At 40.3% G+C, this 18,953-nt stretch overlaps 1 protein-coding gene across 4 annotated transcripts in view; it reads left to right on the top strand.

Moving 5' to 3' along the window:
• Positions 1 to 18,953, top strand: part of chd1 (chromodomain helicase DNA binding protein 1) — a 181,755-nt gene that overhangs the window by 53,666 nt on the left and 109,136 nt on the right. For 3 of the 4 annotated variants that reach the window (XM_039758926.1, XM_039758928.1, XM_039758925.1), the window contains exons 4-6: positions 10,404 to 10,532; positions 17,877 to 17,944; positions 18,538 to 18,711. In XM_039758926.1, the coding sequence (XP_039614860.1) occupies positions 10,404 to 10,532; positions 17,877 to 17,944; positions 18,538 to 18,711 (371 nt within the window). The remainder of the gene's footprint in view (positions 1 to 10,403; positions 10,533 to 17,876; positions 17,945 to 18,537; positions 18,712 to 18,953) is intronic. The other variant, XM_039758927.1, reaches the window with a different exon arrangement.

Genomic DNA, 18,953 nt, shown 5'->3' on the forward strand with positions numbered 1-18,953 from the left:
CCCAGCAGCATGCTGCTCGATTGGCATTCGCCATAGAATACCAGAATTGGCAGATGCACCACTGGTGCCCTGTGCTTTTTACAGATGAGAGCATGTTCACCCTGAGCACGTGACAGAAGTGAAAGGGTCTGGAGAAGCCATGGAGAACATTATGCTGCCTGTAACATCATTCAGCATGAGCAGTTTGGTGGTGGGTTAATGATTGTCTGGGGAGGCATATCCATGGAGGGTCACACAGACCGCTACAGGCTTGACAAAGGCACCTTGGCTGCCATTAGGTATCAGAATGAAATCCTTGGACCCATTGTCAGACCCTATGCTGGTACAGTGGCTCCTGGTGCACGACAATTCCTGGCCTCATGTGGTGAGAGTATGCAGGCAGTTCCTGGAGGATGAAGGAATTGATACCATTGACTGGCCACCACACTTTCCTGACCTAAATCCAATAGAACACCTCTGGGACATTATGTTTTGGTCCATCCAATGCCACCAGGTTGCACCTCAGACTGTCCAGGAGCTCAGTAACCCTGGTCCAGATCTGGGAGGAGACCCCCCACAACACCATCTGTCAGCTCATTAGAAGCATGCACCGATGTTGTCAGGCAAGTATACAAGAACACAGGGACCATACAAAGTGCTGCGTACAATTTTGAGTTGCTGCAATTAAATTTTGGCAAAATGGACTAGCCTGCCACATCATTTTTTCACTCTGATTTTTGGGGCGTCTTTGAATTCAGGGCTCTGTAGGTTGATCATTTTCATTTCCATCAAACGATGTGGCATCCTTTCGTTCCTAACACATTACCCAGTCTATATCAGTATAGATATCCAGGAGGATTTCTTTTTCCCATTGAGATCTGATGTGTTTTCAAAGTGTTCCTTTAATTTTTTTGAGCAGTTTATAAAGTCAAAACTTGAATATATAAAGTTAGCGTCGGTATATATAAAGTCAAACTTGTTTCTGAATATATAAAGTCAAAGTTGAATATATAAAGTCATCGCTGGAATATATAAAGTCAAAACCTGAATATATAAAGTCCGCGCCGGAATTTATAAAGTCATCCTGATTATATAAAGTCAACATCGGAGTATATAAACTCACTCCTGAGTATATAAAGTGAAAGTCAAAATCTATTGATTGAAACGACTCTGAACTGAACTATGTTAACAAAAACGTATTCAGAAAAATTAAAAAAACACTGTTCGGTTAATGTTTTGAAAATGATGCATGTGCCCTGCCCAGGATTGGTTCCTGCCTTGTGCCCAGAGTTGGCTGGGATTGGCTCCAGCAGACCCCCGTGACCCTGTGGTTGAGTTCAACGGGTTGGGAAATGGATGGATATTCCAGCGCTGACTTTGTATATTCCGACGCTAACTTTATATATTCAAGATTTGACTTTATATATTCCAGCGCTGACTTTATACACTCACCTAAAGGATTATTAGGAACAGCTGTTCAATTTCTCATTAATGCAATTATCTAATCAACCAATCACATGGCAGTTGCTTCAATGCATTTAGGGGTGTGGTACTGGTCAAGACAATCTCCTGAACTCCAAACTGAATGTTGGAATGGGAAAGAAAGGTGATTTAAGCAATTTTGAGTGTGGCATGGTTGTTGATGCCAGACAGGCCAGTCTGAGTATTTCACAATCTGCTCAGTTACTGGGATTTTCATGCACAACCATTTCTAGGGTTTACATAGAATGGTGTGATAAGGGAAAAACATCCAGTGTGCGGCAGTCCTGTGGGCGAAAATGCCTTATTGATGCTAGAGGTCAGAGGAGAATGGGCCGACTGATTCAAGCTGATAGAAGAGCAACTTTGACTGAAATAACCACTCGTTACAACCGAGGTATGCAGCAAAGCATTTGTGAAGCCACAACACGCACAACCTTGAGGCGGATGGGCTACAACAGCAGAAGACCCCACCGGGTACCACTCATCTCCACTACAAATAGGAAAAAGAGGCTACAATTTGCACGATCTCACCAAAATTGTAGAGTTGAAGACTGGAAAAATGTTGCCTGGTCTGATGAGTTTCGATTTCTGTTGAGACATTTTAATGGTAGAGTCAGAGTTTGGTGTAAACAGAATGAGAACATGGATCCATCATGTCTTGTTACCACTGTGCAGGCTGGTGGTGGTGGTGGTGTAATGGTGTGGGGGATGTTTTCTTGGCACACTTTAGGCCCCTTAGTGCCAGTTGGGCATCGTTTAAATGCCACAGGCTACCTGAGCATTGTTTCTGACCATGTCCATCCCTTCATGACCACCATGTACCCATCCTCTGATGGCTACTTCCAGCAGGATAATGCACCATGTCACAAAGCTTGAATCTTTTCAAATTGGTTTCTTGAACATGACAATGAGTTCACTGTACTAAAATGGCTCCCACAGTCACCAGATATCAACCCAATAGAGCATCTTTGGGATGTGGTGGAACGGGAGCTTCGTGCCCTGGATGTGCATCCCACAAATCTCCAACTGCAAGATGCTATCCTATCAATATGGGCCAACATTTCTAAAGAATGCTTTCAGCACCTTGTTGAATCAATGCCACGTAGAATTAAGGCAGTTCTGAAGACGAAAGGGGGTCAAACACTGTAGTAGTATGGTGTTCCTAATAATCCTTTAGGTGAGTGTATATTCCCGATGCTGACTTTATATATTTAAGTTTTGACTTTATATATTCCAGCGCTTACTTTATATATTCAGAAATATTCCAACGCCGTCTTTATATACTCAGGTTTTGACTTAAAATATTTGGGAATGACTTTATATATAAAAGCTTTGACTTTATATAGTTACATTTAATCATCATTGCATAACTTTTTCTTTACCATAGAAATTTAAAGACTAAATTCAACTTCCATTCCTAAAAAAGATATTTCTGGCGACTAAGTAGATCCCACTTATATCCAAATTCATGCTATTGAGCTGTCGCCTGCCTGCCTGAATAAGTCACCCTAGTTTTTTACCGTTCATTTAATCATGGCTAGTGGCAGAAAAATTATAAAATGGAAGGAGGATTACACTGAGTATGGCTTTACCAAAACAATTATTGATGGCGAATCGATTATTCATAAAGCTTCAATTGGTGATCTGTTTTTCTGTTTTAACCTCATATTTTTTCATACTTTTTCTCAAACCAAGGGGGTGCGAGGGTAAAATGAATCGGGATGCGCTGATCAATGTAATCGGTGTACCAGGAAATCATGCATTGACAGAAGTTCCCCTTTGTAATGCAAAGTGTGATTAAATACGTGATTTTTTTTCACGCGTTATGGAGTACATTCATCGAAGCTTCTCAGCTGTGCTTGTGCTAAGAAAAGGAAACATTTTAAAAATAACTTAACACTATTGTCAGTGTAACCTTTTGTAAGTAGTGCCTGGAGGATTCAGTGTGGAGAAACTGTAGAGGCAGCGTGTGTATTAACTTGTGGATTTTTCTGTGAGTATTTGGTGGCAGCGTCACAAACTCACTTCCGTAACACTGCGTTAGCTGTGGAGCTCAACTCAGAGCGAAATGAGGTGAATGGGAGGGGAGATGATGACGTGACTCCTCCACCCGCCTTAACTGTCAATCCCCCACAAACACAGTCTCTCGGAATTTGCATAAGCACAGCCCCTCACGTGCAATTTTAACTTAGTTACAAAGTGATCAAAACTCTTGTTTATATCCTGCATCCTCTCATTAAACTTGTGTCCCGCATTACCCGTGGGCATGACAAACGCCAGCGGCTGCCTGTCAGTGAACTTAATTTAAACTTTAGGTTTACACTGTGCTTTGTTTCCGAAGTAGCAGCACTCATGAATATGGTTGTATATGTCACTCGCTTGCTTCTTATTGTTTCGCTGCCTTCTCAATTATATAATGCATGCTATCTTCAGCGCTTTTTGGAGCTCTCCCTGGTTTTCTACGTACTGTGTTGACAGTCAGTTCACGTGATTACGTGGGAGGCGTGATGATGTCACACGAAACTCCGTCCCCCACGGCTTTCGAGCTCAACTCCATTACAGTAAATGGAGAAAAATAGCTTCCAGTTATGACCATTACGCGTAGAATTTCGAAATGAAACCTGCCCAACTTTTGTAAAGAAGCTGTAAGGAATGAGCCTGCCAAATTTCAGCCTTCTACCTACACGGGAACTTGGAGAATTAGTGTTGAGTCAGTCAGTCAGTGAGGGCTTTGCCTTTAATTAGTGTGTGTGTATGTATGTGTATATGTATATGTGTATATATATATATATATATATATATATATATATATATATATATATATATAACAGTAACAAAACACACTTCACTGCATAGATTTGGTTCTCCCTCTAAACCTTTTTGTTCGATCCTTACTTGATAATGTTCTCTACCGGTATAGTTCATTACTGGAACTTTTCAAACAACTTGTGCTCTGCTCTTAGTTCTTTCTCTCTTAGATATGCTGGAGACTCCATGGGGGAACCCCCAGTGGATGCACTGGAGAATTCAAAGGCAAAGCACTGGTTGTATTGTCACCAAAGGGGGTGTTTTGCATTTGAAATGGAGTTATCTGTTAATGGCTTTCATACTGGTACAGAAGTCCTAAAGTTACCAGCTTTTGGACCTCTGTACCAGTAACTACTCCCTCACACTGTCTCAAAGCTTCTTTGTAACTCTAGTCCACAAACATGCAGGCCTTACCGCTCCATTACATGCCTATAAAACTCAGCACAAGAAGTAGATCTCCCTTGGAGTTTTTAAAGTGTTTTTGTAAATGTATAGGTTTGAAGAGCATTTGCCCCTGATAGTACATCGAGCTTGGATTACTGATCATGCTAAAAAATGTACTTGGAAAATACTTATTTCCGGTGCAGAGATTAACTAAATGCTTGGCGGTACAATTATGAAAATTGGGGTTTTCAGTATTTCTTTCAGTTCCTTGTACTGAACAACCCTAATGAACATATTTGTATGTTTTTGTGTATGCATGTACAGTGCATGTTACAAGTATTAAACACTTGGGAAGCTTTCACATTCTGTTTGAATTCAACATAGCAACACTTGGACCTCTGGTCTTTTTGAAAGGCAGTGTATTCACCACTTAAAAAAAAAAAACAGAGCTCTGCATGAGTCTGCTGAGGTTGCTGGCATGTTCTTCACTGCTATCTGATGATGTCATGGCAATGTGCTCGATTGACCTGAAACCCAGTAACGTGTTCTAGAATGTCTGTATGCCCAATTATTTGGTCTTATATAACTTTCAGTCATTCTGCGAAATGTATCTCACTGTTACATGTCCACATTGTTGACTGAGACCAAGATCAATGCTGAAGCCCATATTTCCAACTACTTGGTTGTTTATAACTTCCAGGTAGTGCATGCTTTGAGCAGGTCTGAAAGCCAAGGTAGTCTGCTTGTTCAATTTATAGGTCATGTTACCGTATACCATGACATAAACTATAAATTTGAGACACATATCAAGGCCAAATGCTCAGAGGTTTGTGAGTTTTTATATGACAGACAAACAACACTTAGCATTCTGCATCACAGCAGATTTAATTTGGATGTTTTGCACAGATCAACACTTATATGCCACTGCTGCCAAACAAACACAGCATAAGACATGGTGTCTTCCAGTCCTCCCTTTCTGTTTGCATTGACTCGCCAATAAGGTAGATTGAACTGCATATTACTCTAGGTCAGTGTTTCTCAACCTTTTGATGTTGTGAAACACTTTTTCCCTTATGTGTATTTGTGACCCACCTTTGGGTCTATCCCCCTTGGTGAATCGAGCTTGATTGTCAGAGCTGGAGAGTTGGTCCCACTTGGTGAATTAAGCATGATTGTTAGAGTGGGATGGGAGGGGGATCGACAGTGATGCATTACCAATATAAATACTAGAAACCTTCAACCCAACAGCAGCAGCCTGCAACCCAGATGTGGGTTGCAAATCCGTGGTGGTTTAACACTGCTGTACTTGATACTATAATATTCAGTTCACTTGTTGCACAAAATCATGTTTCATTTTGAATGTAGTTTTATGTTTCAAGTTCTAGGTTTTTGTTTTATGTATAGCGTGTTAGTAAGTTTTTCACTCATTTTTTGCAGAGAGGTAAAATGGTTTTCTCAAAATCCATAGTGAAAGAAGAATTTCACCTAGCATACCAGATAGCTGGTATATCCATCCATCCATTATCCAATGCTATCTAATAATAAGCGTTTTATTTTGTTCCTTCTTGTGTAAGCCCCTCCTAAAAATAGTCTGCCTCACAAATACATGTATGTTTTACATATATTGCATTATATTCTTGTTTATGTGCAGTATTGTATTTGTGTATAATTTTTATTGTATTTGCAAGTGTATAGTGCATGCCATGCTTAAGTGGAAGTATGCTTAATTAAGAATAAAACTGTAATTGCGAATAATAAAATTTCACTATGTAATACATCAGAAGGCTAAGCTATAAGACTCTTTAAATGTTAATGACTGAAGGCTCAATACTTTTTTAAGTTCTGTATTTGATTTGGCTTGTATTTCAGCTTGTAATGTGTAATTTATGGAAAGAGAAAACTGGCAGGCAAAACTTTATGTAGGAAAATGGTTGATCTACCTTATGATCTGGGTTGGCTGAAGCTGCCGTCATATCCTTGTACCTGTGACTATCAATAATCATGTACTTAAATAAATCCAAATAATAAAACAAGTGGTTATGGGTGGAGGTTAAAACCAATAAATACTCCCCCAAAAAAGGTTAAAAATCAAAGGTCAAAATCAGTTAGGATCCTTTTATTAAATCCACACATCTCAGTGCATCCTTTTCAAACCATACCTTTGTCCCTTCTTACTGCAACAGCCCAGCCCATCTTTTTTCCCTGTTTCCTCAGCTCATACTTCTTGGGTCTTGCAGCCAGGCTGAGACACTTATCCACTGCATTCCATCTACCCGCCTGTTATACAAGCCCCCTTAGGCTGTATCTGCTGGGTTGCTAGGAGCCAGACCTCCATTGTTCTGCCACCTGACATCATTCTAGCTTGAACTCTGGAGCATTTCATTGATCCTGCTTCTCCTGAATGCTCAGTGGGAGCAACACACACATGGAGCATAGTACCTCTCCTTACTCCATGGGTGACACTGACTGCTCTGTTCATGCTAGCTCATACTCCCCACCTTTCTTGCCCATGATCTAACCACCTTCACACTCCTTTTAACTTTAAAGCGGTCACAGGTGTCTTGACTGTGCCCCAAAGAATGTCATTAGGGAAACTGGCCGAACCAATAGCCTCTGCAAATGAATGAAATTTGTCAATTTTAACACTAAACACTCTGGGGACACATGGCAATGCTACTGTGCGCACCCACACCCACTAAGCCTGGATGCACTGTTTTTATTTTAATAATTGCACACTGCCTCAGGCCCCTATGTGTTTTATTGCATATCTTTAAGCCAATTGTAAGCAATCTTGGTCCCAGAGGGCCACGGTGGCTGCAGGTTTTTTTTTTTCTTTTTTTCCCCCCAATCCAGTTCCTTAATTAGAAACCAGTCCTTACTAGTCTCCGACCTTATTTAATTTTATGGCTTGTTAGCATTTTAAATCTGCAGTATCAGGTTCTTATATCCATAGACTTTTTTTTCCTTTCCCCAGATACCATCCAAATGATTTGAAGCCTAAAATGAATGAGTAAATCTCAGTCCTTCACCTTTTTCTCTTTAGTTTCCTTCTAAAACCAAATTGCTATTAAACCAAATTGTTCACCAGATGAATCCACAGAAGTGTAAACAGAAACAAGTTAGATGGAGAACTGCTGATTCCTTTGTCATTTGAATGTCATTGGTAATAAGAAGCAATTAAAGAGTGAAATCCAGATGTTTCACTCTGAAATCATCAATTAAGGTTGGGGAAAGTTTATAAGCAACACCACTAAAGAGTTGAAACAGGTGATTTTAAGAATGGACAGAGGACCAAACATTATAAAACCCACTGTACTGAACAAAAGTATTAGCAAGGTAATTACATTTAACTTAAGTGTAATGTTTTGGTGATTCAAACATAATTTTGGAGTGCAACTTCTCTATCTTTAGAGAGAAGCATGAAGGATAATGGGAGTCTGTGGGGGAAAAAGTTTGCTTTTTCTCAAAAGCTGGAAGAGGCTTATTATACTGATGTTCTTGATTCTGTAAGCATGGTTTTTGCCATGTGTTTGTATGGTTATTTTTATATATTTTAAGCCCTTATAAACTCTCCCACACTGTTAATATTATTAAAGCCCTCTAGACATGAAATAACACCCTTTAGTCAAACGTTTAAACTGTGGTCCATGACAAGATAGAGATGACAGTTCTTTCTCACAATTAAAAGAATGCAAACATATCTTCTTCAAAGAATGCGTGTCAGGAGCAGAGAATGTCAGAGAGAGAGAGTGCGCGCCAGAAAATCAAAAAATCAATACGTGCTTTTGGGCTTTTAAGTATGCCGAAGCACCGCGATAAAGCGGCATTTTTTAGAGGAGCGTCCGTATCTTCTAAGTAAACAGCCCCTCTGCTCACACCCCCTCCATCAGGTGCAGAGAATGTCAGAGAGGGTGAGAGAGAGAGAGAGAGAGAGAGAGAGAAAACAAACAATCGAGCACCGCGCGGGAAGCATATATCATTGAGGAGTTTTATTTAATATGTAATACATGCTTTGATTGGGTAGCTTCTAAGCCATCCGCCAATAGCGTCCCTTGTATGAAATCAACTGGGCAAACAAACTGAGGAAGCATGTACCATAAATTAAAAGACCCATTGTCCGCAGAAATCCACGAACCAGCGAAAAATCTGTGATATATATTTAGATATGCTTACATTTAAAATCCACGATAGAGTGAAGCTGCGAAAGTCGAAGCGTGATATAGCGAGGGATTACTGTAAATCTGAATATCTTGTTAAAACTTATCACTTGGTTTAGAAATAAAATACAGGCAGTCCCCAGACTATGGATAAGTTGACCTCTTGTGGATATTCATGATTTTGATTGTCAGTTTAAAAATACTTCATTATGTATTTTATTAAAAGAAAGTTTGAAATGTTGAAATGACAGTGTAGCAATATTATACTTTATATCACAAAACTAAAATGCGCCTTGTGCATGCACATACATTGGGGTTTTGCTTAAATATCCTGATATTTTTGATAATGACACAGTACCTTAGATTTGTTAAAGGCATATTGATATCATGAAAATCCACCACTTATCTGTGACAGAGCTTATTGTGCACCTGCACACTGCCAGTTATATTTGGTGACGCATGTGCATAAGAGCTCAAAATGATTGAAAATTGTTCCTGTACTCTAGGGCTGGATAATATGACAAAAATAAAACTTTTTAAAAAAAATGTATTCAAAATTTAATATTTAATTGAAAACTTTAACATAGAAATTATTTTATACTCTTGTTGAAGGAATAAAACAAAAAACAAAATTAGAAAATGTCCACATTGTGCAAACATAAAATTTAACTGTATCCTTCATCTAAATAAAAAAATGTGGAAAAAAAATTGTGCAAACTGGGTTCTACATTTTTTTCTAAATGTTTGCAGCCCCTGTTCTTCTCTGCCACCTCCACTTAAAGGCAACCGTCCTTAAACTCTTCAGTTTTCCTTAAAACATTTTCTATTTTATAACCCTTAATTCTCTTAGTGATAGGTCTGCCTTGTGCATCTTTATCTTCATCTTGTGCTTTCTCCTGTTGGTTCCATTCTGGAGGGTGTTTCTGTTTTAAGTGCTGAAGTACTGTCTTAACTCTTTAACTTTTATTGTTTTGCAGACTTTGCTTTTGAAATTAGTTTGTTCAACATCCAATTTTTCTTATCCAAACAAATTCCAGGCAACAGACTTAATGTTACCACCTTTCTTTAGAACAAGCTCATTTGTACGAAAAACACAGCTCATCGTATTCTTTAACATTTATATGTTATCTACACATGTGAACACCTGATCAAACTGGAGTATATTTTCTCGACTGTTTAACGGCACCTTTTCGTAATTAACAAAAGAACATGATTTTCATGTCTGAATTTCACTTTAAAACATTAATTTGAGTTAAACTATTCAATTGAAAATCTGCCAAGACCTACTGTAATGTGCTATTCTGCACCATTAATGTCGGCATCTACATATTCATTCATGTCACAGCTTGTTTGCTTCATTCAGAATTACAAAAAAGTGGATGTTGCGTTTTAAATATGCAACTCAATATTAATTGAAGTTCAGTCGAAAAGAAATGTTGAAATTTTTCTATGCATGTTAATTTCTGCATAATTGCTACAAATCAAGGCTTCCATAACCTGAGACCCACCTATATCAGTGTAAGGAGTATAAAGATTATTTTAACTGGTACTAGACATTTTCTCCATCTGTCTTTCTCTGTTTCTTTCTTGAAGTTTTGGAAATCGAATCCAAGTATTCTGACAGTTCAGCGATCTGCCATACTCAGGAAACAACAGCAGCAGCAGCAGCAGCAACATACGCAGCAGCAGAGTTCATCAAACTCCACATCAGATGGGGTAATTGTATGTCTTGAAATGCATTTTGTAAAACTCTATTTTTATTGCTGTAATGAAATTTTAAACTTCTGCACTGATATCTTTGTAGAAACCATTTGTACATGTAAACTTTTCCATGCTTTTTTCCTTCATTTATGAAGGTCTGTGTTTTACATTCACTTTATTTGTTCCTGTTTGTTGTAGATCTTTATATATCTAGAAGATAAAACATATAGGCAATTTCAAAAATTAAAAGTTCTTATCACTGCACATTCACTTTAGCAATTATAAAAGAACATGCATCCTCTCCTTACTGAGATTGTTGTGTAGAGATGTAATGGCACAATCGCCATCATTGCATGCTACATTTGTTTAGTATTTTATGACACTGTCAATTTATCAAGATTTCAGTTAAAAAATTTTTTTTTTTAGTTTTCTTACCCACCATCCATCCATCCTCTTCCGCTTATCCGAGGTCGGGTCGTGGGGGCAGCAGCTTGAGCAGAGAGGCCCAGACTTCCCTCTCCCCGTCCACTTCTTCTAGATCTTCCCCGGGGCCGCCTCCCGGTTGGACGTGCCCGGAACACCTCATCAGGGAGGCGTCCAGGAGGCATCCTGTTCAGATGTCCGAGCCACCTCATCTGACTCCTCGCGATGCGGAGGAGCAGTGGCTCTACTCTGAGCCCCTCCCGGATGACTGAGCTTCTCACCCTATCTTTAAGGGAAAGCCCAGACACCCTGCGGAGGAAACGTATTTCAGCCGCTTGTATTCGCGATGTCATTCTTTCGGTCACTACCCTCAGCTCGTGACCATAGATGAGGGTAGGAACATAGATCAACTGGTAAATTGAGAGCCTTGCCTTTACTGCTCAGCTCCTTTTTCACCACGACAGACCGATGCAGAGCCCGCATCACTGCCCTGAGGGGGCAGTCCACCCTTTTCCGACTGAGGACCATGATCTTGAATTTGGAGGTGCTGATTCACTCAGCTGCGAACCGATTCAGAGAGAGCTGAAGATCACGGCCTAATGAAGCAAACGGGACAACATATCTGCAACAAGCAGTGACCCAATCCTGAGTCCACCAAACCGGACCCCCTCAACACCCTTGCTGCACCTAGAAATTCTGTCCATAAAAGTTATTAACAGAATCGGTGACAAAAGGCAGCCCTGGTGGAGTCCAACTCTCACTGGAAACAGGTTCGACTTACTGCCGACAATGTGGACCAAGTTCTGACACCGGTTGTACAGTGATCAAACAGCCCTTATCAGGGGGTACAGTACCCCATACTCCCGGAGCACCCCCCACATGATTCCCCGAGGGACACAGTCGAATGCCTTTTCCAAGTCCATCAAAACACATACAGACTGGTTGTGCAAACTCCCATGTTCCCTCCAGGATTCTGCTAAGGGTGTAGAGCTGGTCCACTGTTACGCGACCAGGACGAAAACCACACTGTTCCTCCCGAATCTGAGGTTCGACTATCCGACCTGACCCTCCTCTCCAGAACCCCCAAATAGACTTTTCCAGGGAGACTGAGGAGTGTGATCCCTCTGTAGTTGGAACACACCCTCCGGTTCTTCTTTTTAAAGAGGGTGACCACCACCCCGGTCTGCCAATCCAGAGGCACTGTCCCTGATGTCCATGTGATGTTGCAGAGATGTGTCAACCAAGACAGTCCTACAACATCCAGAGCCTTGAGAAACTCCGGGCGTATCTCATCCAGCCCCAGGGCCCTGCCACCAAGGAGTTTTTTGACCACCTCGGTGACCTCAGCCCCAGAGATGGGGGAGCCCACCTCAGAGTCCCCAGGCTGTGCTTCCTCATTGGAAGGCATGTTAATGGGATTGAGAAGGTCTTCGAAGTACTCCCCCCACCGACCCGCAACGTCCCGAGTCGAGGTCATCAGCGCACCATCCCCACCATATACGGTGTCGACACTGCACTGCTTCCTCTTCCTGAGACGCCGGACGGTGGACCAGAATCTCCTCGAAGCTGTCCGAAAGTCGTTCTCCATGGCCTCCCCAAACTCCTCTCATGCCCGAGTTTTTGCCTCCCCAACCACCGAAGCCGCATTCCGCTTGGCCTGTCGGTACCTATTAGCTGCCTCCAGAGTCCCACAGGACAAGAGGATCCTGTAGGACTCCTTCTTCAGCTTGACAGCATTCCTCACCGTCGGTGTCCACCAACAGGTTCGGGTATTGCCGCCACGACAGGCACTGACCACCTTACAGCCACTGCTCCGATCAGCCGCCTCACCAATAGAGGCACGGAACATGGCCCATTCGGACTCAATGTCCCCCACCTCTCTCGGGACGTGGTCAAAGTTCTGCGGGAGATGGGAGTTGAAGTTACTTCTGACAGGGGACTCTGCCAGACGTTCCCAGCAGACCCTCACAACACGTTTGGGCCTACCAGGCCTGACCGGCATCCTCCCCCACAATCGAAGCCAACTCAACACCAGGTGGTGCAGTTGACAGCTCTGCCCCCTCTTCACCTGAGTGTCCAAGACATGTAGCCGCAGGTCCGACGACACGACTACAAAGTTGATCATCGAACTGTGGCTTAGGGTGTCCTGGTGCCAAGTGCACATATGAACACCCTTATGCTTGAACATGGTGTTCGTTATGGACAATCCGTTATGAGCACAGAAGTCCAATAACAAAACACCGCTCAGGTTCAGATCGGGGGAGCCATTCCTCCAAATCACGCCCTTCCAGGTCTCGCTGTCATTGCCCACGTGAGCATTGAAGTCTCCCAGCAGTCCAAAGGAGTCTCCAGAAGGTATGCCCTCTAGCACCCCCTCCAGTGACTCCAAAAAGGGCGAGTACTCCAAACTGCTGTTCGGCGCATACGCACGAATAGTCAGGAAGGCGGAGAGAGGCTACCCTCTCGTCCACCGGGGTAAACCCTAATGTACAGGCTCCAAGTTAGGGGGCAAAAAGTATGCCCACACCTCCTTGGCGCCTCTCACCAGTGGGAACTCCAGAGTGGTAGAGAGTGCAGGCCCTTTCAAGGAGATTGGTTCCAGAGTCCAAGCTGTGCGTTGAGGTGAGCCCGACTATATTTAGCCGGAATCTCTCGACCTCGCACACTAGCTCAGGCTCCTTCCCCTTCAGAGAGGTGACATTCCACGTCCCAAGAGCCAGCTTCTGTAGCCGAGGATCGGATCGCCAAGGTCCTCGCCTTCAGCCACCACCCAACTCGCACTGTACCCGAGGACCTTGGCCCCTCCCATAGGTGGTGAGCCCACGAGAAGGGGGACCCACGTTGCCTCTTCGGGCTGTGCCCGGCCGAGCCCCATGGGTGCATGCCCAGCCACCAGGTGCTCACCATCAAGCCCCACCTCCAGGCCTGGCTCCAGAGGGGGGCCCCGGTGACCTTCGTCCGGGTTAGGGAAAACGCTGTCCAAATTTTTTATTTGTCATAGGAGGTCTATTGAACTGCTCTTTGTCTCATCCCTCACCTAGGACCAGTTTGCCTTGGGTGGCCCTACCAGGGGCATAAAGCCCCGGACAATAGAGCTCCTAGGATCATTGGGACACGCAAACCCCTCCACCACGATAAGGTGGCGGTTCGAGGAGTTTTCTTACCCTCTTAATGGAAACCAGTCCAATCAAGCCAGTCAGGCAAAACAAGCAGAGATGGAACTGCTCTCAATCAGTAGCAGACCAATATATTTATTAGACTATGTATGTTATGCATTATTTAATAGGATAGTTTGGCCATTTGCCACTTCAAGTAGGTTGTAGATAGTTGTAAAGTATGAAGGCATAAATATAATTTATATATAGTTTTTTAATATTACAATAATTTTGGTTGACAAAACTTTGCCAGCTCGTGTTGTACTCGGAGGAGTCGGAATATGTATTTTGACTATAAATCTTACATAGTCTAATGTATGTGATTACGTCTACTATACTATTTACCTCACTAAACATCTATGGCAGTCAAACACTGTCTCCATTGCATCCCAGAAAACAATCCTTGATGTAGTCCAACGTTGGCCATTACTATAGTTTTTATACATGTAATATGAAAGTTATGTATATTTTTGTATTCTTACTGCATCTCTATTATAATCTTTTTGGTAGTGTGATAGTAATTTTCTGACTGTCACTTTGCCTTTTTGTAAACTGAGGCCCTGTTACCTAGTTAATCTAAGAAGTGAGCATTCCTTATTTTAAACTTTGCTCTTTATAGTACCTGAGTCAGTTGGCGTGATTAAGACATGTTGGGTTTACAGTATATCAGATGCTGCTTTATTAAATAATACTGTTAGCACTGGTGATACTTATTTGAAAATTGTCTAACACCAGATCATCTTCACAGCCATTACCATTACAGTAAACTTTGCTGCAGGATGGTGTTGGGGTGGATGTTTTATATCCAATCACAGTCATTCTTATGGCAAGAACTACATTTGCTGTACATACTATGGTTTAGACAACGTGTTACATGTGGTTTTCTAGTTTGTTTGCTCATTGTGTTGAGCATCCTACACAAAATTTACAAAATAGTTGAAATAGCCAAAAAATAAGCAGTGGTAAAATATAGCTAGACAGTATTGGTATACCATATTTAAAGAAGAGAAAAGGTTGTTAAGGTTTGTTTTGATGACTAATGTTATTGTTGAACTAATGGTGTCCATTTTAATATACCGTAGATCCTGTTATATAAGCCGAGAATTTCGTCCTAGATTTTTGGCTTGGATTTTGGGGGTCGGATTATACAATGAGTATCGTTTCAGATTCAAGATTTCCAGCGCAATGCCGGTTTTGCCGATAAATACGGAAGTAAATAATGACGAAACCACAGAGCCATCTTTCAGATGAAGAAGTAACTTTGCATGCCGGTACTTTAAATTAAATAAAGAATTTATTCAAAAAAGTGATTTAGTTGTTGATTTTATTAATAAAATTTATAATAAATTATCGGGAAGTTCAAAATGAAATTTTTTTTTGATTTACAACCAACATCTTGTGTTACGAAACGGATGCGGTCACGTGTATCCGCTTGCGTGATTGTAAACAAACAACCGAGAGCGTTAGTAGCGTCAGTCGGAGCCCAGATACATGTGTTTTTGGATGTAATTTCCGTCATTGCAGTGATTTACCTATATATATATAATTAATTTATACCATGCAAGCAAGACACATAATTGCTAAGGAAGGAAGAGAAGGTAAAAAAGCGATCGCAATTGAAACGAAGATGGACATTGTGTGGAAATATCTCCTCCCTTCCTGCAGCCCAAAGATGTCAAATTAAATGGTGAGTACAGTATGAAATTGTTTCTAGAATAGAATGCCTTTTATTGTCACTATACGCATCTACAATGAGATTAAAAGCAGCTCCTTCAGTGCAGAAAAAAGTTCTGTATAGGGCTTGTATGGTTGTTTTTTAGCTTTAGCATAACGCCGGATCTGCGGCCCCGCTCCTGCTTTCTTTCCCTCCTCCGTCTGTGTTGTCTTGTAGACCCGACAACAATCCACAGAGAGCCCGCTGGTCTCGCTATGTTGTCTGGGGGGATGTTTGTGTGATGAAAAACACTCGAAACAGATGTCTGGCTCTGGACACCAATGTCTATAAGGTTCTGAATGGTGTAGCGGATGTTCGCCGAACCAATCGTGCACAAACAAGGACAAAAAAAAGTACAAAAACAACAAAAAACTGCACTGAAAAGGAGAGCCCTGAGCCGCTGCGACCATGCGCGCCGCCATGCTCCTAGCTTAATCGAAGTAGGCTAGGCACTTTTTATAACTTTTTAGTTAGTATATTAGAAAAATTATTGGTGTTTTGGTAAATTATGCACATTATATTATATATCAAAAATGCCGGCATTCTCAAATTCTCGCTGATAAACATAAATATACCAGAAGAGACACTTTTTTAAGGAAATTTAGAAAATTTTGCTTGGAGAAGGGGGTCGGCTTAAATACCGGTCATCGGCAAATACATGTAATTTAGTAGGTAGAGAAGGGGTTCGGCTAATATACCGGGTCGGCCTGTATTCCGGGATCTACGGTATTTTGGTGGTACTTTAACAAAAATAGTCAACTTTTGAGGCCAGGGAATGGCTAAAAATATTTCTGTTTAGATCAAGAGTCAATATTGTTTTCATTGTATGAAAATTTACCTTTGTTTACAAAAACTAATTATCTTTGCAAAGCAAAGTAATCATTATGTGATTCAGATTGATATATTAAAAAACATCTGTATGACAGATGGAACTAGTTTTTACATGTATAGCATCTCATTTATTTCCGTTACGTGACAAAAGTGAGAAAAAATGAACTTGTGAATTGGATTGGGTTTATTTCTTAAAATTCTAAACACTGACAATATTGAGATACAGTGGCACAGTGGTTTGTGCTTCTCCATGGTTTCAGCATCTTGGGTTTAAGTCATTTGCCACAATTTTGTCCTTAACGAATAACATGTTTTCCCCATGATTGCATGGGTTTTTTTCTGGGTATTCCATTTGTCGTCTCAATGATCTGTAAAGACAGGCTGGTTACATTAATTAGCAATTCAAAGTTGGTCCTCGTGTGACTGTGTTTTTAAATATGCCTGCCGAAGACTGGTGCCCTGTATGCGAATCTTTCCTGTCTTTCATTAGGGGAATGCCTGGATAGGTTCTGGCACCTGTGCAACTTTGTATTGGATTGAGTAGATTTGGGAGTGATTATTGAATCATTTTAATAACAATTCAGTCTTTTTAGAAAATAACATTTATTATTTCAGTCATTTTTTAAAGGGATAAACAAAACCAACAGTTTGTACCAATCTAAAGTGCCCCAGAAATAATTCACAGGGTTTTAAAGAAATGTTCAGTAATACTCTGTTAAATACTAAAGACACCTCTGTCCTACAGAATGGTGAACTTCTTGAAAGTTTCAGAATTGTCTTAACATGTCTAAGTGTAATGTAATACTGGGACACTTATTGTATGTCAGAAATGTAAATGACTTCAGGTGACTGAAAATTTGGAAAAAAAAATACTGGTTTTCATAGAATAAAAACATTGTGTTCATTCACTCAAATGGACATCCCATTCAAGGAAAAAGATTGTAATTACATATAAAAGTAAATACAGAATTAGTCTTTAGTAGTTCTTACTTTCCTTATCAAAAATGTATTGACTTTTTGTCTAAAGTATTGAATGTAATCTACAGAAATCTCATGGTTTCGAAGGAAAATTTAATAAATCACAGTTTTACACTCCCCTCTTTGTTGTTTATGTATTTTCTCATAACTAAAAAAAAAAAACAAATTAAATTTTAAAATTAATTCTTGCAGTGCTAGTTTTTCTAGTTGTATAAAATTAAACCTGATAGCATTTTTTCTATTTTTAAACTTTAATTTTTGCAGAACTCGTCTAGTAGTGAGGACTCAGATGATGCATCAAGTAAAAGTAAAAGGAAGAAGAAACGGAAAGAGTAAGATATTACACTTTTTTTTTAAATATACCTTCAAAGTCATTTTTAGATGCATAAATCCATTTTTTTGTATTTTTTCACATACTTTATCACAAAACTTATAACTGGCATTAGGAAATTAGAAGAAACTAATTTGATCTTTCTATAAAATTAAAAGAATTGCTTTTAGTTTTTGGACTTTCATGCCTGCACCTGGACCACATTTGGAGTATTGTGTGGGGACCTAATCCAGAAAAAGTTCTACTTTTGCTATTGGATTTTTTGCTATTCTCTGCTTATGAAAGTATACCTATATCCCTGTACTGATCATTTTGGAATATGCTTAATCATTTCACTGACTGAAATAAAAAAGTAGTATTCTCCACTTAGGTGTTTGATCCCAAGTCCTGATAAAAGCAGAGATAAAATGTTAAGAAACATTGAGTTGCACATAGAGGTCTTCCAATTTTAGCTTCCTATTTGCAAGTGTTGGTGATCCTTGAAAAGTGTGTTTTGTTAGGAACAAGTTTTTAATCACATAGTTTAATAAAAAATAGTAGAATTATTTGTCCTGAAACTAATTGTGAATTTTAACTTTTTAATTTTACTTTTAGTGAAGACTGGCAAATGTCTGGTTCTGGTTCCGGCTCCCAATCAGATTCTGAATCTGAATCAGGCTCTGGTTCAGATTCTGATTCGAACTCATCAGAAGAAGGTGGAATCAGTGATGAAAGTGCCTCCGACTATGAACCCAACCATAAAGTAAAGAGCAGAAAACCTCCAAATAGGTGAATATCTAAGAAAATCCTTTTAGATTAAAATTGTAAAGTAAAGCTGTTTAAGATTCTTGGCATTTCTAAGTTTTCCATAGGTTTAGTAACCTTAATTTGTATCCCCTGTTCCATTTTATCTGATTTCTTCATCTTAGAGCAAGTAGGAAAGTTACAAATATCAGCAGATTGATTAAATGAATCAGCAGAGGTCACATGTAAATGCAAGATTGCTTCATCAGCAGTCCTTTTTGCTGTCA

Source organism: Polypterus senegalus, chromosome 7 (genome assembly GCF_016835505.1).
Source record: "Polypterus senegalus isolate Bchr_013 chromosome 7, ASM1683550v1, whole genome shotgun sequence".
In the NCBI taxonomy this organism is placed as follows: Eukaryota; Metazoa; Chordata; class Cladistia; order Polypteriformes; family Polypteridae; genus Polypterus; species Polypterus senegalus.